The sequence below is a fragment of the Crocodylus siamensis genome, chromosome 4 (genome assembly GCF_052110815.1).
Source record: "Crocodylus siamensis isolate JL-2025a chromosome 4, ASM5211081v1, whole genome shotgun sequence".
NCBI lineage: Eukaryota > Metazoa > Chordata > Crocodylia > Crocodylidae > Crocodylus > Crocodylus siamensis.
In genome coordinates this window covers 246,708,482-246,729,784 of record NC_143398.1, presented here as the reverse complement: position 1 = coordinate 246,729,784, position 21,303 = coordinate 246,708,482, and the positions used below count along the sequence as shown (strand labels likewise).

Below are 21,303 nucleotides of genomic sequence, written 5' to 3'. Positions count from 1 at the left end.
ATGTCGCCGGGTATCTTGTGCTTGCTGTATGGGATTGTGCCTTTTCCAGCCCTGGGAGAGGGTCGTATCCCCGCCCACTCATTGGGGGCAGGGATCCCCACCCCCCAAACGCCCCCGCCCTGGGGGCATGTGTACCGCAGGGCTGGCGACACGTCCGTGCCGGCCCATGTTATATGTGGCTGGCGCCCGGCACTGTACAAACACCTGCCCCCACCCCGGGCTTGCTCCCGAGGGGCAGAGGGCTGGGGCAGCAACAAGGGAGCAGGGAAACAAGTCCCGGCCGGTGACCACTGGCAGACGTGGGGCAGGGAAAGGAGGGCTGGAGCAGTGGAGCATCAAGGCGGAGGGCCCTTCACACCTGGGAGTGGAGAGAGATTAGCAGGAAGCTGGGAGGCCCCCCCCCAGGGGTCTCCAGCCGCTCTGGCGCGGGCCTCTGGGCCCCACGCAAGGCGGATGGGGGAAACTGAGGCATGCACACCCCACCCTTGCAAACAGCGTGGGGCAGCCTCCATGTTGAGGACAGGCCGGGTCCCCAATCAGGAGGCGGGGAAGGGTGCCATGTGGGTTTGGGGGGCCAATCACGGGCGAGATGACTCATGAATAGTCAAGGCTGGGCGGGGGGCCCACGGAGCTCAGGCCGCCCGGGGAAGCCCCCTCCTCCTGGCAGGCCCAGCTGGTCCCGAGCCCCGCCCCGCCCCGCCCCGGGCTGCCTGTCACCTTCCCGCCCCGCCCGCAGCCAGAGACCCCCGGGGGTCCCGGTCGTGCGCCGGCCCGGGGCCGGCACTGCCCTGCTGCTGCCAGGGGGGCGGGGGCAAGGGCCAGGGCCCTGCGGGGGGTCGACCCCCTGGCCCGGCTGGAAGTGGGCGCGGGGCGCGGAGCTGCAGTCGGGGAAACTGAGGCGGAGGCCGGGGGTCTGGGCGCGGGGCCGCTGGCGGGGTGGGGTCTGGCACCCGCCCCGGGGGCGAGCGGGCGGGCCGGGAGGAGCGGGGCGTGGAGGCAGCAGGCGCCGCCCCGGCTCCGCGCAGACGGCCCGGCCGAGCGCAGCGGGTAAGGCCGGGGCCGGGGCCGGGGCGGGGGCGGGGGGCCCTGCCCGACCGCCCGCACCCCGGCTGTGCAGCGCCGAGCCCCGGGCGGAGCGCGCCCGCGGGCCGGGGTCGGTGCCCGCAGCCCCGCGCAGCGCCGAGCACCCCGGGCCCGGCCCCGGCCCCCTTCCTCCGAGTGGGAGGCGCCTCGGGTCCGGGCCGCACCCGCATTTTTCCTGACCCCCGCGCCCCCGGCTTGTGCCCCCCGGCCCGGCCGGGTGTGCGCGGGGGGGAAGCGGTTGCCCGAGAGGGAGGGGATGGCGATGGCGATGGCGATGGGGCGGGGGGTGTCAGAAAGAATACGGTAATCGTTGCCCCCACCTTTCATGGGCATGGGAAAGGTTTTAGGAAAGGGGCCAGGGTGTCAGAGCTGCGCCTCGTACTCGAGGGACCGCAGCCCTGCGGCCCCCCCGCCCCCCCCCCCCCGCCAGCTTGTTGTTTAATGGGAACGGAAGAACTTGTCAGGCAGGGGCGTCAGCGCCATGCCTTCTATACGAAGGAATACGGTAATAGTTGTCCCCACCCACCGGACCTGGCTTGTTTTTCGTGGCAATGGAAGAGGTTATAAGGAAGGGGCCGGGGTCTCGAGGCTGCGCCTTGTACATGGAGGAATACGGTCATGGTGGCATTCCGCCCCCCCCCCCCAGCCAGCTTGTTTTTTAATGGGAACGGAGGGATGGCAGAGCTGTGCCTTCTATACGAAGGAATACGGTAACGGTTGTACCCACCTGCCCTCCCCCAGGTTGTTTTTAAATGGGAATTGAAAAGGGTTAAGAAAGGGTGTCAGACCTGTGCCTTGCACATGAGGGAATACGGTAATGGTTGGTGCCCTGCTCCAGCGTTTTCAAATGGGAAGGGGGGGGGGCAGCAAGGGAAGGGGGCAGAGCAGCATCTTCTATACAAGAGAATACAGTACTGGGTGGGGGTGTCTTCTACATGGGGGAATAGGGTAACCTTAGTAAACAGTGAGGTCATAATGGGAGGGTCCCTGCTGGGCGGGGGCTCCCTCCAGCCCCCCTGGCCTGCTCTGGACGGGGTAGGGGGCTGTGAGTGGGGGGTACCTGGGGATGGGGCGCCCAGCGAGGGGCAGGATGGGGTCAGGGCAGGGTCTTTGGGGGGCTAGGCCTGCTGCTGCCACCCCCCATGCCCTTTGAATGACACCTGGCCCCCACAGTTTCCCATGCGTGGGGCAGGGAAACTGAGGCACGCAGGGGCTGGGGCTTGCTGGAGGGGTGCGGGGAGCAGCTTGACCCCTTTGACCCCCTTGCAGGCCCAGTGTCGTAGGGCAGGGGGGGCTGCAATGCCCCCTGCCCCAGAAGACCCCCTGTGGTGGGGGGGGCTGGCATAGCTGTGCTGGGGGGCTGGAAGCAGCACCCCCCCCTTGGGTACCGCTCCCAGCATCATCGAGTCCATGGGGGCGAGGTCCCTCCCAGCCCGAATGTCTGTGAAACCTGTGAAATCACCATGGCAACACAGCAGTCACCCTCAGCCAGGTCTTGTGGGGGGGGGGGTCAAGCAGCCTTGGGGGGGCCCAAGTGGGGGCTATACCGCCCCATTGGGCTGGTTGCACCCCGCCCCCGGTCGCCTGGGCATGTCACTTGCGCCAGCCTCTTCCCGGCAGTGACATGCGATACCCGGGATGGCACATGTCATGCCCCCCCCCCCCCCCCCCCCGCAGGTCCCGCACAGGCAGTGGGAGACTGGGCCAGATGCCCCTCCCATCTGGGGCCGGGGGCATGGGGGGTGCTGTTCGACACTCCCCCCAGCTCCCTGGTAGGGCAGGGGGGCACTCAGCTGTGCCCACAGCCCAGCCAGCCCCCCTCCCCCAAGCTGTGTTAACCCTTCGTGGCCTGGGATTTCAGGACCCCCCTATACAGCCCCCCCCAGCTGGGAGCAGGGCCGGGGTGCTGCTGGGTGTTGGACCAGGCTGGCGGGATGGGCCCCGCCTGGAGCGGGCCCTGACTCAGGGTTTCCAGCCTGGGGCGTTCCCCTGCCCAGCTCGCCAGCAGGGCCCTGGCCAGGGCGGGGGCCTGGGCTCAGCCGTCCCCTCCCTGGCCCCAAGGAGGCCTTGGCTGGAGTCTCGCAGCCCGCCCCCCCGGTGCCTGCACATGTCCGTGCATGTGCGTGTCTTTGTGCGCATGCCTTCACCTGTGTGTGCAGGGGTGGATGTGGATACGTGTGGCCTGTGTGCACACATGTGTATATATATAGGTGTGAGAGCAGCGTTGGGTGTGTATACATGTATGTATATGTTGGCCTGCATGCATGTTCGTGTGCATATGTGTATACATATATGTGGGTACGCATGGCTTGTATGTGCACCCGTGCGTATACGTGTGTGCAGTGTTGGGTGCATTTGCATGTGGCATATATCAGCCTATGTGCATGTTTGTGTGTATGTTATTGTGTGTATACACGTGTGTGCAGGGTTGGGTGTGCATGTCTGTGTGTGTACATGGGGCGTGTGGGGCGTACATGTACTTGTGTGTGTAGGTATACGTGTGTGCATATGCGTGTACCTGTGGCCTGTGCGTGCACACGTGGAAGTGTGCTTGTGTATATATGTATGTAGGTATTGCTGTGTGTCTACATGTGTGTGCACGTTTGCTTGTGTGCTTGCATTTGTGTACATGTGGGTGTGCGTATATTTGCGCACATGTCTGTGAGTGTGGATGTGCATACATACACGTACACAACTGTGCACCCATGCATGCACGTGCATGCATACACACATGCACAAACATGCGCACAAACACAAATGTGCATATGACTATACACAGAAGCTGGCTTTTGGTATGTGTGGCTGTATGTACATGTGGATGTGTACATGTGTTTGTATGTGCACACGTGTACACATGTGGGTCTGCACATGTATGTGGTTATGTCCCTGCATGGGTGCAGCTATTTGCATGTGTGCATCCGTGTGCACATATGAGTGGCACTATTAACCCTTATGGTGCTGCGTGGCTGGTGCCGCTTTTCCCAGGCTCGTGCTGCCCCTGGTGGAGCCGTGCCGTGAGAATGGTTTGTATGCACGCAGACCAGGGTGTGTTCGTGTGTATGTGGATACATGTGCCTGTGTGGAAATCTGTGTATGTGTGTGTGTATGTATAGGTGTTTGCATCTCTGTGTGCTTGTGTGCACACAGGCATGTGTATGTGGATGCGTGTGTGTATATGTGTGCACCTATGCATGTGTATGCATGTGTTTAGACATGTGGATATGTGCATAACTGTGCATGCCTGGTTGTGTGTGTATGTGTGTGTCCGCATGTATAGGCGTGAGTGTGTGCATGTGTGTGCATGTATATGTGCGCATGTGTGCATGTGTGTACACACATCTGCATGTACGTGTGTGTGTGTTTATGTGCATCCATATGTGCAGGCACATGTTTGCATGTGCATGTTTGGGCATATGTGTATGTGTGCACCTTCATGTGTGCATGTATGTATCTGCATACTTGCATCTGCATGGATATGTATGCGTGTGCCTGTGTGAGTGCATGCACGTACATACGTGCCTCTGCCTGTCGGTCTGCACACGTGGGCAGGCGTTTGTGTGTTCAGGACCTGGCTGCTTAAGCAACACGAGGGGCTCTGTAATGCGGGGGGTGGAGATGCCCCAGAGGGTGCCAGGAGGGGCAGGTGCTGCAGCGCCCCCTGTGCCAGCCCCTGGAGCTGCCCCTGGGGGCACTGGATGCCAGGGGTGACACCAGGCTCCCCCCTCTCTCCGCAGGTGAACGCGTGAGGCCATTGCAGTTGCCATGTCGCACCCTCATGAGCCCCCCCCCTATGACAAGGACCCCCTGTACCCGACCCCGCCGGGGGGGTACCCGCCGCCGGGGGGGTACCCGCCGCCAGAGGGATACCCTCCACCAGGGGGGTACTCGCAGCCTGGGGGATACCCGCAGCCTGGGGGATACGCGCCGCCTGCCCCCTATGGGCAGCCAGGCTATGGGTACCCCCCTGCAGGGGCACCGGTACCCCCCATGCCCACGCTGCCTATGAATTTAGGTAAGGAGAGCATCCTGTGGGGGGGACAGAACTGGAGGGGTGGGGGTGCCCCCTTGTAGGGGGCAGTGCCCTCCCATCCATGGGGGGCACCCATGGGCCAAGGGGGGAAGGATGGGGGCACTCAGGGAGCTTTCCCCCGCAGGGGACGACGGCATCGTGACCACTGACTGGGATGACAAGAAGGTCCGGCATGCCTTTGTCCGTAAGGTAGGAGTCAGGATTGGGGAGGGGGCACAGCCCCTGGCCCTGCCCCGGCCGGGGGTGACGGCCCCCCATTTGCCCCCTAGGTCTACGCCATCATCTCGGTGCAGCTATTGGTCACCGTGGGCATCATCTCCATCTTTATCTTCGTGTGAGTGTGGGCAGAGCTGCCTTAGGGAGTGGGGGGCCATTGGCTTTGGGGGGGCAGGATGGGGGCCTTGACAGGCTCTGACTGCCCCCCTGCCCCCCTGCAGCTCCCCCATCAAAACCTTCGTGAGCAGGAACGTAGGCGTGTACTACGCCTCCTAGTGAGTACCCCCTGAACGCCCCCTCCGTGAACCCCACCAGGTCGGGGTCTCCGTGCCCGGAGGGGTCTGGGCTGCCCTGCCCCCTTGTAGGTTGTGGCAGCTGGGGCCTGATCCTGCCTGGGGGCAATGGGTGGCCTCCCTGCCTCAGTTCCCACCCCCGCAGAGGGCTGGCAGGATGGGGGGGGTCCCAGCCCCTCTGCTGGTGGGGGCCAGGCGGGGTGTGACGGTCTCTCCCCCCCAGTGCCGTGTTCCTGGTCACCTACCTGACACTGGCCTGCTGCGAGGGGCCCAGGTGAGCACCCTTGGGGGGGCGGGGCATCCGGACCCCCAGGATCAGGGCCTGACCCATGTCCCGACTCCTTCCTTCCCTCCGCAGGCGGCGCTACCCCTGGAACATCATCCTGCTCGCCATCTTCGTGAGTCGGGGCTGGGGGGTCTGTGGGGAGGGGAGGGGAGGGGAGGGGGGGGCCTGCTCCCTTACACCCACAGGGGCCTTGGCCCACAGCTGACCCAGACCCCCCCTTCCGCAGACGCTGGCCATGGGCTTCATGACGGGCACCATCTCCAGGTACTGTGGCCCCCCCAACTCCCCCCGGCTCCTGGCATCTTCGTTAGGTGCCAGTTGGGAACCCCAGCTTGTCCTTGTGGGGTGGGGGGTGGTCTGGACCCCCCTAGACTGACCCCCCCCGCCTCCAGCTGGTACGACACCAAGGCTGTGTTCATCGCCATGATCATCACGGCCATCGTGGCCATCGTTGTCACCGTCTTCTGCTTCCAGACCAAGGTGAGGGGGACTGGGGGGTGGGGGGCGCAGCTGGGGCTCCGGGCCCCCCACTCCTGAGAGCCAGGGCAGAGCCCCTCTTCCTGGGCACGGAGCCCCCCTGGCTGGTGGGACCCCTCTCTCAACCTGGTGGGGGCACCCCCCCACCCGTCCAGCCTTGGGCTGACCTTTGACCTAGACCCTCCCACATGGCAAATATGGACCAGGCAGGTGCATTGCCCCGCCCCCCTATAACCGCCCCCCATGACCACCCCCCAGGTTGATTTCACCTCCTGCACGGGGCTGTTCTGCGTCCTGGGCATCGTCGTCATGGTAACAGGCATTGTGACTGCCATCGTCCTGTCCTTCAAATACGTGAGTGCGGGGTGGGGGTGAAATCCCCCCGCAAGGCATTGTGGGAGTGGGAGCAGCCCCCCCACTGTGCTGTCTGCTGAACACCTCCCGTGTCCCAAGCTGGTGCCCGGACTCGGCCTCCTGGCCGGGGGGAGCAACCCCCGGAGGGGGGCAGCAGCATGACCCCCTCCCTTCCCCCCGCAGATCTATTGGCTGCACATGCTGTATGCGGCCCTGGGCGCCATCGTCTTCACCCTGGTGAGTGGGGGGCTGGGCGGGGGGTGCCCACACTGGAGGAGGGGGCACAGAGTCGGTGGGCCTGGCCCTGACCGCCTGCCCCCTCTCCCCCGGCAGTTCCTGGCCTATGACACGCAGCTGGTACTGGGCAACCGGAAGCGGGCGCTGGGCGCGGAGGAGTACGTGTACGGCGCGCTGCGCATCTACACCGACATCATGCAGATCTTCCTCTCGGTGCTGCAGCTGGTCGGCCGCAGATAGAGCCCGTCTCCCACCCGCGCTGCCCGGCTCTGTGCGGCCCCCGGGGATACCGACGCACGGGGGGAGGCGGGCCCTTGCCTTATTGCCCCTGCCCCTCCCCCTCCCCAGGGCCTGGGTGTGTCCCAGCCCCGCCAGCCTGGGATGGGAGGTGCTGCGTGGGACGCCAGCTGACACGTGGGCACACGCACGTGCTCTGGACACGTGGCTGCACCCGTGTCTCTCTCCCTCCTGCCCCGGGGCTGCTACGTGCCTTAACGGTGCATGCACTGACATGGTGGCACGGTGCAGGGGAGGGTAGAGGGCCCCCAGCAAAAGTGGTGGGGCTCTGCTTGCTGCACCTGGCACCCCATGGCCAGCCCTGCCTGGGACCCCCCACAGCGCCAGGCAGGGGCTGAGCCTGCTTTGCCGACACCAAAGAGCCTGGACTAAGATGCTGCCAATAAAGTGCCCGTCTGACACCCGCCGCCTGTGCCTGTGCCTGTGCCTGCCCTCGTGGGGATGGGGTGGGTATCAGGCCCCTGGGCTGGGGGCACAAGACCTCTCCGGACCCTGCGCAGCTGTCTCACTGCACCCTGCTCTCTCCGGCCAGAGCACACACACTTGCAGGGTTTGTGCTGCCTCAGGTTTATTCAGGACCCGGCTAGTTGCGTCCCGTCTTGTGCAGGACCCCGCGGTACTGCTGCTCTGCCTCGGGCCCCACGTTGGCCATCTTTATGTTCCGGAGGCTCTGGAGCTGCTCAAGGCGGTTGCGGTCAACCTCGCGCTTGGTTAAGAGGAAGAGGAGGATGCCCGAGGGGAAGCCGATGGCCCTGGGGGGACCGGAGGGGTGGTTAGTGCCCTGGGCCTCCAGCCCATGCCCACCCCAACCTGTGGTGCCCCTCGCTCCCAATCCGCAGCCCCCTACCCCCATGAGATGCTCCCGTCTGTGCATCAGGCGCTGGGGCTGACCCGAACAGGTGGAGACCTCGTGGCGGCGGGCACTCACCAGGCCACCCCCACGGCACGCATGGTGTTCTTGGCCTTGCGCGTGGGGACGTACTCGATGGATTGCGGCCTCGAGGGGTCCAGCCTGGGTTGTGTCTCTGCCAGAGTCCGTGAGCTGCGGGGCTGCGGTGTGCGGACGCCGATGAGGCGCGCCGCCGCGGAGAAGAAGCCTGTGTAAGGGGGCAGCAGGGTCACGGGTACACGTAAGATTGAACCCGCATTACAGCGCTACCAGACCAGAGGCAGTGGGACAGTTGTCTGGGAGGGGAGGGGAGGCGGGTGGGGGGAAATGCAACCTCACCGCTCCCTGCTGGGAGTTAAGGCCCCCGCCGCACGTTACATTTATTACACAATTCACTGGTGAGCCCCACAATAAACATAGACGGGCCCCACCTGTAAAGTGCTCACCCCATCACCAGGTGGCACATGACACATATCCGATATGGCCAAGGGGCGAAATGTGTGATAAATGCTGAGCAGTGATGAGGGCAGGATCCACTGGGGACGTGGGGCTGGGGGCTCCCATCCAGCACAGCCATCCAACCTGGTCTGACCTCGGCCTGGCCTGGGGCCAAGGGGGGCAGCGCCTTGCTACAGCAGAGGAAACTGAGGCAGGGGGTGGGGGTGCAGGACCCTGCCTCTCCCGATAGAAGCTCTCGCAGGAGAAACGCGGATAGACGCGGCCCGCGTTAGTGCGCATGCGCAGTGCCCCCCCCCCCATGCAGCCTCCGGGGTGGGGGCGCTATCCCCGCCCTGCACTTACCCCGCAGCCTGGCCGCCGCCATGTTGTCTCCGCGCCGTCCCGACACGCCTCGCGCGGCGGCCGAGAGCGGGCCAGGGACTACACCCCCCAGCATGCCCCACGGCCCCGCGTGAGGCGCAGGGGACAACGTACCTTGCTGCGGGGGACGGGGCCTCGGGCGGTGACGCGCATGCGGATTGGCTGCAGCGGCCCAGTCCTCGCTAGCTATTGGCGGAGCTGCGCCCGCCCCTTCCCATCGCGCCCCGCTCCGGCGTTGAGGGGAACGGTGCCCAGCATGGAGCCCGCGGGCGGCCCCGGCCCCGGCCCCGGCCCCGGCCCCGCGGTGCTCTTCCACGGCGACGAGGAAATCATCGAGGTGGTGGAGCTGGGCCCCCCCGGCCCCGGTGAGCGCCCGCGGGGTCACGACCTCTCCCGTCCCCCACCCCCGCGGGGTCACGCCCCGCCCCATGCCCTCAGCCGGGCGGACCCAGCCCTGCCTCTGCCCCTCCCCCACCGTGCCGGGGGTGGGGACGCCCCCCACGGCCCCCCGTGCCGCAGGCTCTGACCCCCGGACCCCGCAGACGAGCTGGCGGCCGAGATGCAGGACGTGGACGTGGACGTGGACGAGGCCGAGTTCGAGGACGCCGTAGCGGCCGAGGGGCTGGAGGACGAAGCCTGGGACACGGAGCAGGAGGAGGAGGAGGAGGAGGTGGGGGGTGCGCGGCATGGCGGCCCCCCTGCCCCCGACGACAGCGAGGTCACCTTCGCCCGGCACTCGGGTGAGCCCCGTCCCCACGCGGCCGCGCGCGCCGGGCCGGGTACGGCTGGGCGCGGCCGGGCTGACGGCCGGCCGGACCTGTGTTCCCAGCCTCCGTCTTCTGCGTGAGCCTGGACCCGCGCACCAACACGCTGGCAGTGACGGGCGGCGAGGACGACCAGGCCTTCGTGTGGCGGCTGAGCGACGGGGAGCTGCTCTTCGAGTGCTCGGGTGAGGCGCCGCGCGCCGAGGCTGCGCCCGCGCTCGTGCCGGGACGTGGCTCGGTGGCCGCGCGTCGGGTTTGTCCAGGCAGCTTTGGGCAGGGCTCCCCGGCAGCAGCTTCCCCTTCTCCGCGCCCGCAGGTCACAAGGATTCGGTCACCTGCGCCGGCTTCAGCCACGACTCGGAGTTTGTGGCCACGGGGGACATGAGTGGGCTGATCAAAGTGTGGCGGGTGGACACGAAGGCGGAGGTCTGGTCCTTTGAGGTGGGCGACTTGGAGGTGAGGCGACAGCCCAGGGACCCAGCTGCCAAGCTGTGCCCAGCCTGGGGGTTGTGGGGGGCGGACTGGGTTGGGGCCCAGGAAGCAAAAGTGATCGATTCCTCTTGAAACTGGGGGCAGAGGGGGGGCTTGGCCTGGGTTGGGCAGGGGTGTTGGGGCTGGACAGTGGGGAGGGGGGTGCAGGCCAGGGTCACTGGGGTCTGAGGCCCAGGCATATCTTCGCTTGTGTCCACGGAGCGCCCGGTGCTGGTCCCCTCGCCTGCCATGGTGCCTGGGCTCCCTGCCCCCGGGCCTCATGTGTCCTCCCTCTCCCCAGTGGATGGAGTGGCACCCCCAGGCCCACGTCCTGCTGGCGGGCACGGCCGATGGCAACTCCTGGATGTGGAAGATCCCGGGCGGAGACTGCAAGACTTTCCAGGGCCCGGGCTGCCCGGCCACCTGTGGCAAGGTTCTCCCTGACGGTGAGGGCTACCCTGCCTTGCCCCAAGTATGGCATGATGGTCAGGGCATCGTTGGTGCTGGCTGCGGGTGGCCCCTATGGAGCACGGCAGGGAGGGTGTCCTTGGGCATGTAGGGGTGGGTCTCCAGGGCGAGTGGTGCCCCTGGGGGGGGTGATGAGAGCCACGAGCCCCTCCCTCTGCCCAGGGAAGAGAGTGGTGGTCGGCTATGAGGATGGCACTGTGCGTGTCTGGGACCTGAAACAGGGCAGCTCGATCCACGTCCTCAAAGGTAGGCAGGGCTTGTCCCAACCCGGGGGTGGCACCTGGTGCTGGGCTTGAGGGCTGTTGGGAGTGGCGGTGCCCTAGGGGCTCACACCGTGTCCTTCCCAGGCCAGGACGGGCACCAGGGCCCCCTGACGTGTGTGGCCAGCAGTAAGGACGGCAGCCTGGTTTTGACAGGCTCCGTGGACTGCCAGGCCAAGCTGGTGAATGCTGCCACCGGCAAGGTGAGTCTGTGTCACCTTGCGGCTGAGCTGGGGGGACACCCCTGGGTGGGGGTCTCTGCCAGTGTGCCACCCCTGGGAGCCTCCTGGGGTAGCTCGGCTGTGCCCAACTCCCTGCACTACACTGCTGCCAGCAGGGCCGACGGGCTGGGGTGCACCCTTGACCCATGGCGGATCATCCCTGCCTGCTGGAGCCCTCAGAGGGGGACTGCGGCTGTGTTCCTGGGGGTGGTGTGGCCCAGGCCCCCCTTACGACGTGGTGCCCCTGCCGTGGGATTGCTGCTGGGGTATCGAGGCCCTGGCGCTATCTCCATCCCCGGCTGACAGGCGTGCACCGTGTGCCGCAGGTGGTGTGCGTGTTCCAGGAGGGAAGTGCCGCCCTGCCGCCCCCAGCCGGGGGGGCCGAGGAGCCTGAGTCCAACTCCGTGGAGTCGCTGGGCTTCTGCAACGTGTGAGTGCCGGGGTCGGGGTCCGGGCCTGAGCCATGGGGTGGTGGGTGTTGGCAGCCAGGGTTCATGTGGCCTGTCATGTGATCTCTGCTCCTTGCCTGGGCTGCCCTTGACCACTGCATGGAGTAGGGGGTCTGCCTGTAACTTCCCCCTCAGCTGCTGGGGTAGTCTCTGCCCCTGCTGCCCCCTTAACAGTCTTCCCCACAGGATGCCACTGGCCGCCGTGGGCTACCTGGACGGGACGCTGGCCATCTACGACCTCTCCACGCAGAGCCTGCGGCACAAGTGCCAGCATGAGGTATGGGGCGGGCTGCCTGGGGGCTGGGCCTGCTGCTTCCAAGTGCCCCTGGGTGGGGGGTCCTTGACTGTCCCACAGGGGAGGGCTGGGGCTGTCCCCCCCCCCCGCCCTGTGTCCAAGTCGCCTGGATCCTGTCCCTTGGGGAGGGGGTCATTCTCTGCACCTTCCTGGGGTCCCGGTGGGGGCTGGCTTTGCCGCACCTCGAGGCAGTGACCCCTTGGCAGAGGCTCGTCCAGCTGGCCCTGGCGCCCTGGGGGCTGTGGCCGTGTCCAGGCTGACGTGGGCGCTGGGTGGCAGTCGGGCATCGTGCAGCTGCTGTGGGAGGAGAGTGCGGCCGTGGTGTACACCTGCAGCCTGGACGGGGCCGTGCGGCTCTGGGACGCCCGCTCCGGCAAGCTGCTCAGCGAGTACCGGGGCCACGGGGCTGAGATCCTCGACTTTGCCCTCAACAAGTGAGTGCCTGTATCCAGCTCCCACCGCTTGCTGGGGTGGGGGCCTGTTGTCTGTCCACGGGGCTTGATGCCTCCCTGCCATGTAGGAGGCTCCCAGGGCATGCTGGGCTGGGAGGGGTCAAGGGCAGGTAGGGGGGCAGAGGTGGGGGGTCCACGGGCAGAAGAGCAGCCCTGCTCAGCACCCGCTCCTTTCCTCTCCCCAGGGACGCCTCCGTTGTGGTGACGACATCGGGCGACCATCAAGCCAAAGTGTTCTGTGTGCAGCGCCCCGACCGCTAGCCGCACCTGCTTAGCGGGGGCAATGCATCGGGGGGGAGCGGGTTTTGTATCAGAGGACTTTTAAATGCTATAAATTATTTCCCAGAGCGGGTCTGTTCCGGTGCACTGCCGGCGCCAGCTCCCAGCTGGTTTGCGTGGCCCCAGAACCCATCACCTCCTGTGCCAGGAGACTGGCTGCCCTCGTGTCCATAGGTGTGGAGCCCCCCCTCCTGTTGGGCTCCCTCAGCCAGTGCCCACCTGGCCGGCTGCTGTACCCGGCTCTCCTTGCAGTGGGTGCTGGCTGGGCCATGGTGCCTGCCTCAGCACCCAGTGTGGGTGGGACTGGGCTCCTGCCTGGTAGCAGGTCCCAGTGCCTTGGATGCAGACCTGGGGGGGTAGGGCTTAGCCCCCTCCCTGCCCCCCATGGCACATACTAAGCCCCCTCCCAAGTCCTAGGGCAGGCTCAGGGCTGCTGGGGAGTATTAGAAATCTGGATACCAGGGAGGGGCTGGTTGGAGGAGGCTGCTCTGATTGGTTCCCAAAAAAAGGAGTGGGGGCACAGGCTGGCATCCAAGCAGGGCTGGGGGATGCCAGGCAGTGGTGCCCCCAGGGCTGAAGGGGTTAAGGCAGGGGCTGCTGTCACTCCCAGGAGCAGCCACCAGGGGGCACTGCTGGCACAGGCCATGGCTGGGGGGTCCTGCACACGCAGGTGATATGCCCTGCACACGCCTCACATGGGCTCGCACCCACCATCCTTTCATCTTCCCCACCGCCGAGGCTAATGAGAGCCCACCTCCGGCTGGGCACCTGTGGTGGCAGTGGTACCTGCCCGCAGCCAGTGCGGGGGGGGGGGGGGCTTCCACATGCACCAGGACCGGGTTGCTGTGCCCCCACAGTCGTACCTCATGAGCAGTTACATGCCTGAGGCACGTACACACACCACTTGTGCCCCCACTTCCACACGGGGAGGCCCATCTCCACCCCCTACCACCAAGTGCCAGGGGGCACAGATCATGCCCACTGCCCCCGCTTCCTGCCATGGCCTGGGGTGGGGGGGGAGGCAGCTTGCCCCTGAGCCTGCATGGTACCCCCGTGCCAGCACAGAAAGCCATGGCACTGCCTGGCACAGGACAGAGACCTTCCCCCTCCCTTGCCTCCCCATCAATGCGGAGCCAGCACGTGGGAGGCAGAGCTGCTTTATTGCGGCACCCAGCAGGGAAGGAAGAGTGGCAGCAAAGACGGGGACACCCCATGACCCCCTGAAGCCAGAGCCAGCAGAGCAAACTGGAGAGGGCTGGGGCCAGACTGCCATGCCCAGCCTGACTCCTTCCCCCTGCCCAGCTGGCATGGAGCCACCCTGTTTATGCAGGGGCTAGCGGGCAGCGAACGTCTTCCCCCTGTGGAGGCAAAGGCAGGTGTTGGGGCCAGGCTCTGCACATGGCACCAGCAGGTAAGGGGCAGAGCCCTGGGGCAGTGCCACCCCCTTGTGCGGTGCCAGGGTGGGTTGGAACTGCTGCCCCCTCCTCAGCCAGCCCCCCGCTTGCCAGCTTGGCACCGCTTCTACCGCCAGTTGCCCTGGGCCCACACAGGGATGCCCACGGGGCATGGAGAGGACGGTGTGAACATGCCTGGCCTGTAAGGCTGCTCCGGGAGGTGTGAGGCCCCAGGGAGAAGGGGGGAGCCCTGTGTGCTGTGGGGGAGCACTGGTGCCAGGGCACTGGGGGTGTGCCCTGGCAGTACCTATCTGCACTGCCTGTCCTGGCCTCAACTGCGCTGCCTGGCTGCTCTGTGCTCCGCGCCTGCCGGGGCCTGGCGGTGGCTGGACACATGCCCAGCCCCGAGCAGGCTCCTGTGGAGGACAAGGGAGGGGGCAGGCATGAACACGGGGAGGTGGGTGGGTGCAGGGACCCGGCTGCCCCACATCTAGTGGTCACAGGGGCTCGTAACGGCCAGTGCTGGCACTAGCTCCAACCAGCCGCCACAGGGGCTTCCGCATCACCACAGGATCAGGCGGCCCCAGGTGCCATCCTGCACATCCCCATCCCCATCCTCGGCATGTTGTGCTGCCCTGGGCTTTGCTGTTGCTTGCGGCACTCTGAGCCCTGTCCATCCCTGACGGACCGCGTCCATTTCACAGATGGGCAAACTGAGGCCGAGCATCTTTCAGCCAAGAGGGACTGGATGCAGCTGCAGATGCTGAGCATGTCCCTGCTGCCAGCTCTGTTTGGGGCCTTCCCCTTCCCCCTCCACCCCCAGGGGTTATAGCTGGGCACAGACACCAGCCCAGCAGGGACCCTGCAGCCACTGAGGGCTGAGGCTCCGAGCCTGCCCTGGGCTCCATGCTGTCCTCTGCTTGGTGGGCAGCCGAGCCCAGACAGGACAGAGCCTGCTCGCCCTCCATTCAGGACAAGACTCAGCCGCCCCCCTTGGGCTTCCCGGGCACTGCCCTTTGGGGCGAGAGGAAAGCCCATCGGCTTCACCTTCCCTTGCCAAGGGTGGCCCTGGCCTGGGGGCGTAGCAGGGAGGCAGCTCCGGCCCTCGCTGGCTGCCCAAGCACCCGGTGGCCTGAGAGCTGGGCAAGGGGAACCGAAGGTGATGCCTGCCAGGGGCAGGGAGGGGAGAGACACTCACGTGATTGTTTTCATCTCCTTCTTTTCGGCATCAGGCCGGGCTCGGTTCAGCACCTTGAGGAAGTCAGACGTCTTTGCCCGCATGCGTGTGTGGATGTAGGCCTGGGGGGACACAGGCGAAGCTCAGGGATGCCAGCCTAGGCCTGCTCCGGGGCAGGAGGGACCAGGCGGAGATGTGCTGGTGAGCCTCCCGCCCCCCCGGTACTGACCTTGGAGCACTTGATGTGATAGTGCAGGTAGTCACGGAAGGTGTGGATCAGGTTGATGGTGTTGTCCCGGGCTGCAGCGTTGGTGTGGCGGGGGAACAGTACTGGAAAGCAAGCGGAGGGTGGCATGGTTACTCTCCATCCATGCCGGGTACCGGCTCGGAGACCACTGGCAGCAGAGACCTGCCCTTTCCCCGTATTTACTTAAATCTAAGACAACCCCACCTCCATGGTGGAGAATGAAGCTGTAGCGGGAAGGGGGATAGGGACAAATTCAAGAGCACCCTCCCCATAATGATATCCTACATTGGCCTGGGAACTGGTGAGGAGACCTGTACATTTTTCACGTGCACGCACGCACTCTGTGTTTTAAATTCAGGGTTGACTTAGATTCGAGTGCATCTGGTAGTGGACACCGGCAGGCTCCAGGCACACTGGAGAGCTTAAGGGTATGTGCCTTTCCTGAGCTACCAGATGGTGAAACGTGGTTTACCAGTGCCACCTCTCTCAGGATGGGGTCCCCCGACAGCTCTGTGCCAGCTGGTGGGGCAGAGTGCCATCTTCAATCCTGCGGTGATGGGGAAAAAGGCCCAGGGGGTTCTCACCTGAACTCGTGTCCCAGCCAAAACCCAAGCAGCAGATAAGCCCGGTCTCCCCGGAGAGACTGACACAACGGGAAGCATCACAAGGCCCCTTTACAAACCCACGGGGTATCTGTGCTTTGAATCCAGTACCCGACTGCTCCCTGCAACCCCAGGAGGAGAGAGAAGAGCTGGAGAAGGTGTGGAACAGGGCAGCAAGGATACTGGGGGCTGCTTAGCGGATTCCTGAGGGGAGAGACTGAGGCCAGGCCGGGTCTGAACCAGCACAGGGCAGCTTGGATGTTTCTCCACATTTCCACTATGGAGACTGGGTCCAGCAGGGCTGGCTCCGGGTGCCCCAACAAGCAGCGCAGCTGGGAGAGCAGAGCAGCCACGGCGCCTCAGCCCTGGGGAACACCTGCCGCGTGCCACCCTCCACGCTCAGCTCCGGCCTTGTGAGTCAAACACAGTTTTCCTGGAACAGTTCTCAGCCCTCAGTCCTTGGCACCATGTGTTGTGGTGGGGGCTCTCCCCAGCCTCTAGATTAGAGAGAAAGGCCAGAGAGCGTGGTCACTGTGGTGGCCCCAAGGGAAGTTGAGTCCATCTGCTATAGGGATGTCCCAGGCTGCTCAGGCTTGCTGGTTGCCACTTGGGGCTCGGAGGGAATCCCCCGCATTGCTGCTCTATGCAGGGATGAGTCTCCAAGAAGCCATTGTGTGCAGCAAGGCAATGCCATATTTCTAAAAGAGGTGGCAAAAGTTACAACCCCCTGAGCAAAACAGAAGGTGAGAATTGCAAAAGCAGCAAGGCAGAAAGCGTTGGAGATCCTGAGAGATGCCTTGAAGAACAAGGGCCTCATGCTGATGGAGATGCCCCAGGGCCCGATTTGATGTGGTATCAACAAGCCCAAATTCTGGATGGCACGCTATGCAGTCCTGACTCAGCAGTGGGTGAGAGATCTCATCTCGGTGCTGGAGGAAGCCAAGTTCATGGGGGCTCCTTCCACTAAGAAACTTTGTGTGGGTTTATTCAAAATCTGAAGACAAAACCACTGATCTGGGTCCACGGTTCTGGGAGACAGAGTCACCTTGGCAAAGATTGCCAGCTGGGGACTTTAATCCATGAGGCCTCTCGCCTCCTGGGTTTGTGCGACATCACCTACAAGCCAGTCAGCTTCTATGTTACCTGCAAGGGGCTGATGGTGAAAAACAAAGCAAGAAACCAAAACAGGCCAAAATTTCTTCCTCTGTTGACTGGGAGGCTAAATGCCAACAACATCAAGTACGAGTCTGAATGGACCCTACAGCACAGTGGGAAAGATACTCCTGCTACGGGGAGACTGCGAGGAGCTCCGTCTGTGCCCAATGAGCTCTTCACCTGTCTGAACAACCACAGGTGAGTAACATCTGTTTCCAGCAGATGCAATTGTGTGGGGGTTTCCCTGCGAGACCCAGTGCCTGCAGGCCCCAGCACCCTTGCAGGATGTGTCCGCTTCTTTCCATGCCTGGGGACTGGTCAAAGGGGACACGCCCGGCTAACAGATCAGCCAGCAGCCCCAGCCCACAGCTGCCCCTTCCCCACCACTATCTCTTCTGATGCAGTTCAAACATTGGTATCAATGGTCTGCAACAGCAAGTGCAAGAGGCACAGGCCAGGCCTGGGCCAAGTGCTCCTTGGGAGGCAGCAGCCGCACTAACAGAGCATTAACACTTTAGACCTATGGAATAATTTCCCTCTTTTCTCTTTTCTCCTTTAGTGAATTATTAAGGAGAAGCACTGATAAAATGTTGAGGAAGAAGGTGCTTCTGGCCTGGGACAGGCCACAGTAGCACGTAACGGCACTTGAGGCAATTGCTGATGCTGTGGATGAGGTTCACAGAGAAGCCACGACAGCAAACACTGCTGGAGGGAGAGCGGACAGAGAGGCCTGCAGAAAGGTGGGTGTGCTCATGCTGCCTTGGTGGGGGCAGGCAGGGATTTGCCCCCTGCTCAGCCTAGCTGGCTGGGGGGTTCCCCTCCCTCTGTAGCGGGGGCACGGCCTGGTCCTGGGCTCTCTCTAGCACCTACCAACCCCCCTGGCAGCAGCAGGACATTGGCAGCTGCAGCCCCTGTATCCCAGGGGCAGGGGTGATGCCTGGGGCTGTGTCAGGGGTGACTGTGTCCTGTGACGCCGAGGTCAGACATGGGGTTTGTCTGGGGGTTTTGGACAAGAATGATCCTGTCTTGGGCTGGATATGACCCCACAGTTCCCTGCCAGCCCCACTGTGCTTGGATTCTACAATTCCCAAGGACCATTTTAGGAAACCCACCCCCAGCTTTTCCCCCTGGATACAAGTCAGTCATCCTACACCATGCCCTTGAACTGTCACTATCTTTGCAAAATCCTACAGGAGAATCACATAACAAAGGAAGGACCCAAGGGGTTAAGTGCACCAATATAAACCTGAGCTGGAGACATTTCTGGCTTGGTGCTTTTCTGAATGTACAAAAATACAGTGGGGTTGAAGCCACAGTCAGCTGGAGGTCAAGCCCAAAGTCCCTGAAGGCATGAAGGCCTGCTGTTGCAGATGACATCAAGCTGGAGGGAGTAGTCTGGAGGGTCGGGTGAGGCTTCAGAGTGACCTCGACAAGCTGGAGGATTGGGCCAAAAGGAATCTCCTGAGGTTCACCAAGGACAAGTGCAAAGTCCTGTACTTAGGAGGGAGTGATCCCCTGCACCAGTGCAGGCTGGGGGTGATGGGCTGGGCAGCAGCTCTGCAGAAAAGGACCAGGGGGGACAGGGGACAAGAAGCTGAACAGGAGCCAGCAGTGTGCCCTTGGTGTGCAGAAAGCCAACGGCAACCCAGTCTGCATTGGGAGGAGCGTTGCCAGCAGATGGAGGGCAGCGATTCTTCTCTCTATTCAGCACTGGGGAGGTCACATCTGGAGTGATGTGTCCAGCTGTGGGCTCCCCACTACAGAAAGGATGTGGACACATGGGAGAGAGTCCAGAAAAGAAAATGTTTTTGGGGCTGGAGAACAGGACTGGTGAGGAGAGGCTGAGGGAACTGGGCTGATCTAGTCTGCAGAAGAGAAAACGGGGATTTGATAGCAGCCTTCACCTCCCTGCAGGGGGGCTGCAAAGAGGATGAAGCTGGACTGGTCTCAGTGGGGGCAGATGACAGGACAAGGAGCAATGGGCTCAGGTTGCATCAAAGGAAGTTGAGAGTGGATTTTAGGAAAAACTCTCATTAAGAGGGTAGTAAATCACTGGAAGAGGTTACCCAGAGAGGTGGTGGCATCTCCATCCTTGGCAGTTGTTAAGACCCAGCTAGACAATGCCCTGGCTGGGATGATGTAGTTGGGGCTGGTCCTGCTTGGAGTAGGGGGTTGGACTCGATGTGACCTCCTGAGGTCCCTTCAACTCTCACTTTCTATGAGTCTGTAATTCTCTGACAGCCCAGAACACCGCAGAGCCATAGCACCAGCCACATGCTCAGGTCATGCCTCTATTTGCTGAAGGAAAAGGTATCTGCAGACATCTTCGTGGCCAGACAAGCTACACCAGGGGGCTCAGCCCAGGGCCCATGGATCTGGCAGTGGGGGAGCGATGGCACCACTCTCCTTGCTGCCAAATTTCTGGACTGATGGGAGCCCTCAGCCCTTTGTGCTAAACTGGGCCCCCAATCACAGCACGCAGGACTGGGCAGGGGTGGCACTGGAGCCCCAGACCCAATCCCTGTGTGGGGAACCGGGAGGGGGTTCTGCCAGGCCAGCAGGGCCCAATCTCAGCATGTGAAGGGGGCAGTGCCAGGACCCCCCAAATCAGCCAAAGTGGCAGCCAGCACTAGGAGTGCTTTAGAGGGAAAGGTCTAAGGCCCTTCTCAGGGTTGGACGGTTCCAGTCCGACCACAGCCCATATTTCATAGATTTCATAGACATTAGGGCTGGAAGGGACCTCGGGAGATCATCGAGTCCAGCCCCCTGCCCAAAGGGCAGGAAGTCAGCTGGGGTCATAGGATCCCAGCAAGATAAGCATCCAATTTACTCCAGCTGTAACCTCAAGAGCTTTCAGAGACAGCTGGGGACATGGTGACGAGTTCCCAGCTCCCGCTTCTACACCTACAATGTTTGCCCACGGTCCGTTTCTGCTCAGCCACGTGGCCTCGTCGCCAGAAACGCAGAGCCAAATCTTATAAAACCTGAGTGAGTTAGGAGCCAACCTCCCATTTTCCAAAGCCACCTAAGTATAGACAGATAAAGCCAAGGTGGCGCTCCAGCGGGGAACCTGCTAGACGCAACTTACCGAAGGTGATGTAGCCAATGTTGTCACCCACAGCAGCGTCGGTGTCCTTCAGTTCCAGGGGGGGCTCCCGGTGGCTGAACAGCACCTGGGGGGCTGTGTGGCTGGCACGTCGCCCCTCCTTGAATTCCTGGCATGGAGAGAAAGCTGAAAGTGAGTCTGTGGGTTTGGGGTCGTGTGCACAGAGTTCCCAGCCCGTGGACACGAAGCCTGGCTGCAGGACCCGAGACATCCCTGTCCCGAGCTAGACCTGAACATCTCCATCCGAGTGGGGGCAAATGGATAGGAGGGAGTCCCAGGGAGTCATTCAGGGCCGCAGGGGCAAAGACCTGCTACGGAGATTTGGAACCTGCCCAAAAGGCCGGGGTCATTCGGATGGAGCCTTATCCCCCTCCCTGCCAGTGAGGACAAGCCTGAGACACAGGCAAGGGCCTTCTCCACAGCCAAATTATATCCCGGAGCCGTGGATCTGGCAGGGAGCTACAGGGTTACGTCCAGCCTGAGGCAGGATCAGCCCTGTCCGAACCTCCCAGACAAACCCGATGTGAGACCTTGGAGCTGCACAACACCGTTGCCCCTGACACAGCCACAGGCATCGCCCCCATCCCTGGTATACAGGGGGACTGCAGCTGACACCATGCTGTTTCTATAAATGCCTGTCGATATATGCTTGAAACCCAGAGCAGAGGCCACGCCCGTGACAGGAAGGCACACCAATCCCCAGTCCTTATTAATCTGACCCCGGATTCAAATTCTTTCCAGACCCCAAATATGGGGTTGGTTTGACCCTGACTGGAGGGACAAGACCTTCCCAGCCAAGAGCCTCCAGCTTTCATCCCAGCAGGAGCATTGGCATTGCCCGAGCACAGACCCAGCCTGGGCTGCAGCCAGCACCCAGCGACTCAGAGTCTTAAAAACACCCTGATGAGTGTAGCAAAAGGTTGGGGGGGGTCCCCCCCAGCCACACATGGCAGCCAGCACAGCCTGGGTCACCCCCAGCAGA

General features: G+C 63.3%; 4 protein-coding genes and 1 long non-coding RNA gene across 12 annotated transcripts in view; 3 read left to right on the top strand and 2 right to left on the bottom strand.

Annotated features, from left to right (window-relative positions):
* The first annotated feature begins 745 nt into the window (after window positions 1–745).
* On the top strand, window positions 746–7,679 carry TMBIM1 (transmembrane BAX inhibitor motif containing 1). Of its 2 annotated transcripts, XM_090046115.1 has the most exons (13): window positions 746–1,047; window positions 2,353–2,575; window positions 4,818–5,095; window positions 5,238–5,302; window positions 5,383–5,447; window positions 5,551–5,604; window positions 5,846–5,896; window positions 5,981–6,020; window positions 6,135–6,172; window positions 6,301–6,388; window positions 6,644–6,739; window positions 6,923–6,976; window positions 7,073–7,679. In XM_090046115.1, the coding sequence occupies exons 3-13, from the start codon at window positions 4,846–4,848 to the stop codon at window positions 7,214–7,216; spliced, it is 945 nt and encodes a 314-aa protein (XP_089902241.1). In that variant the 5' UTR covers window positions 746–1,047; window positions 2,353–2,575; window positions 4,818–4,845; the 3' UTR covers window positions 7,217–7,679. The 2 variants fall into 2 exon arrangements, with proteins under 2 accessions (XP_089902241.1, XP_089902240.1); XM_090046114.1 differs by lacking the exon at window positions 2,353–2,575.
* Window positions 7,680–7,823: 144 nt separating this feature from the next.
* On the bottom strand, window positions 7,824–9,120 carry LOC149867771 (uncharacterized). Its single transcript, XM_090046143.1, has 3 exons — window positions 8,964–9,120; window positions 8,202–8,370; window positions 7,824–8,025 (listed from the first exon to the last, which is right to left on the bottom strand). Exons 1-3 carry the CDS (start codon window positions 9,055–9,057, stop codon window positions 7,857–7,859), a joined length of 432 nt encoding a protein of 143 aa, XP_089902269.1. The 5' UTR covers window positions 9,058–9,120; the 3' UTR covers window positions 7,824–7,856.
* Window positions 9,120–12,701, top strand: AAMP (angio associated migratory cell protein). 2 transcript variants are annotated; one of them, XM_090046123.1, is made up of 11 exons: window positions 9,120–9,346; window positions 9,524–9,721; window positions 9,811–9,930; window positions 10,062–10,186; window positions 10,518–10,662; window positions 10,847–10,930; window positions 11,032–11,147; window positions 11,492–11,595; window positions 11,801–11,891; window positions 12,189–12,343; window positions 12,547–12,701. In XM_090046123.1, exons 1-11 carry the CDS (start codon window positions 9,133–9,135, stop codon window positions 12,620–12,622), a joined length of 1,428 nt encoding a protein of 475 aa, XP_089902249.1. In that variant the 5' UTR covers window positions 9,120–9,132; the 3' UTR covers window positions 12,623–12,701. The 2 variants fall into 2 exon arrangements, with proteins under 2 accessions (XP_089902249.1, XP_089902248.1); XM_090046122.1 differs by having other exon boundaries at window positions 9,127–9,346; window positions 10,062–10,201.
* A 1,080-nt stretch (window positions 12,702–13,781) lies between these two features.
* Window positions 13,782–21,303, bottom strand: part of ARPC2 (actin related protein 2/3 complex subunit 2) — a 30,291-nt gene continuing 22,769 nt past the window's right edge. The window contains exons 7-10 of one of the 2 annotated variants that reach the window (XM_090046141.1): window positions 20,304–20,430; window positions 15,441–15,541; window positions 15,233–15,333; window positions 13,782–13,998 (exon numbers count right to left, since the gene is read on the bottom strand). In XM_090046141.1, coding sequence (XP_089902267.1) covers window positions 13,974–13,998; window positions 15,233–15,333; window positions 15,441–15,541; window positions 20,304–20,430 — 354 coding nt within the window. In that variant the 3' untranslated portion in view covers window positions 13,782–13,973. Of the gene's footprint in view, window positions 13,999–14,119; window positions 14,451–15,232; window positions 15,334–15,440; window positions 15,542–20,303; window positions 20,431–21,303 lie in introns of those variants that run through there. The other variant, XM_090046142.1, reaches the window with a different exon arrangement.
* The window catches only part of LOC149867769 (uncharacterized), a 28,505-nt gene continuing 22,521 nt past the window's right edge, over window positions 15,320–21,303 (top strand). For 4 of the 5 annotated variants that reach the window (XR_016442138.1, XR_016442134.1, XR_016442137.1 and 1 more), the window contains exons 1-2: window positions 15,548–17,413; window positions 17,775–17,955. This is a non-coding gene — a long non-coding RNA (uncharacterized LOC149867769). Of the gene's footprint in view, window positions 15,413–15,547; window positions 17,414–17,774; window positions 17,956–21,303 lie in introns of those variants that run through there. The other variant, XR_016442136.1, reaches the window with a different exon arrangement.

Coding starts and splice junctions, on each gene's coding strand:
- LOC149867771 (XM_090046143.1), bottom strand. CDS start 9,057: ATGCTGGGGGGTGTAGTCCCTGGCCCGCTCTCGGCCGCCGCGCGAGGC. Junction 8,371..8,963: donor GGCGGCGGCCAGGCTGCGGG/GTAAGTGCAGGG, acceptor CCCCTTACACAG/GCTTCTTCTCCGCGGCGGCG. Junction 8,026..8,201: donor CGTGCCGTGGGGGTGGCCTG/GTGAGTGCCCGC, acceptor CGGTCCCCCCAG/GGCCATCGGCTTCCCCTCGG.
- AAMP (XM_090046122.1), top strand. CDS start 9,133: ATGCGGATTGGCTGCAGCGGCCCAGTCCTCGCTAGCTATTGGCGGAGC. Junction 11,148..11,491: donor TGAATGCTGCCACCGGCAAG/GTGAGTCTGTGT, acceptor CGTGTGCCGCAG/GTGGTGTGCGTGTTCCAGGA. Junction 11,892..12,188: donor GGCACAAGTGCCAGCATGAG/GTATGGGGCGGG, acceptor GCTGGGTGGCAG/TCGGGCATCGTGCAGCTGCT.
- TMBIM1 (XM_090046114.1), top strand. CDS start 4,846: ATGTCGCACCCTCATGAGCCCCCCCCCTATGACAAGGACCCCCTGTAC. Junction 5,303..5,382: donor GGCATGCCTTTGTCCGTAAG/GTAGGAGTCAGG, acceptor TTTGCCCCCTAG/GTCTACGCCATCATCTCGGT. Junction 5,448..5,550: donor ATCTCCATCTTTATCTTCGT/GTGAGTGTGGGC, acceptor GCCCCCCTGCAG/CTCCCCCATCAAAACCTTCG.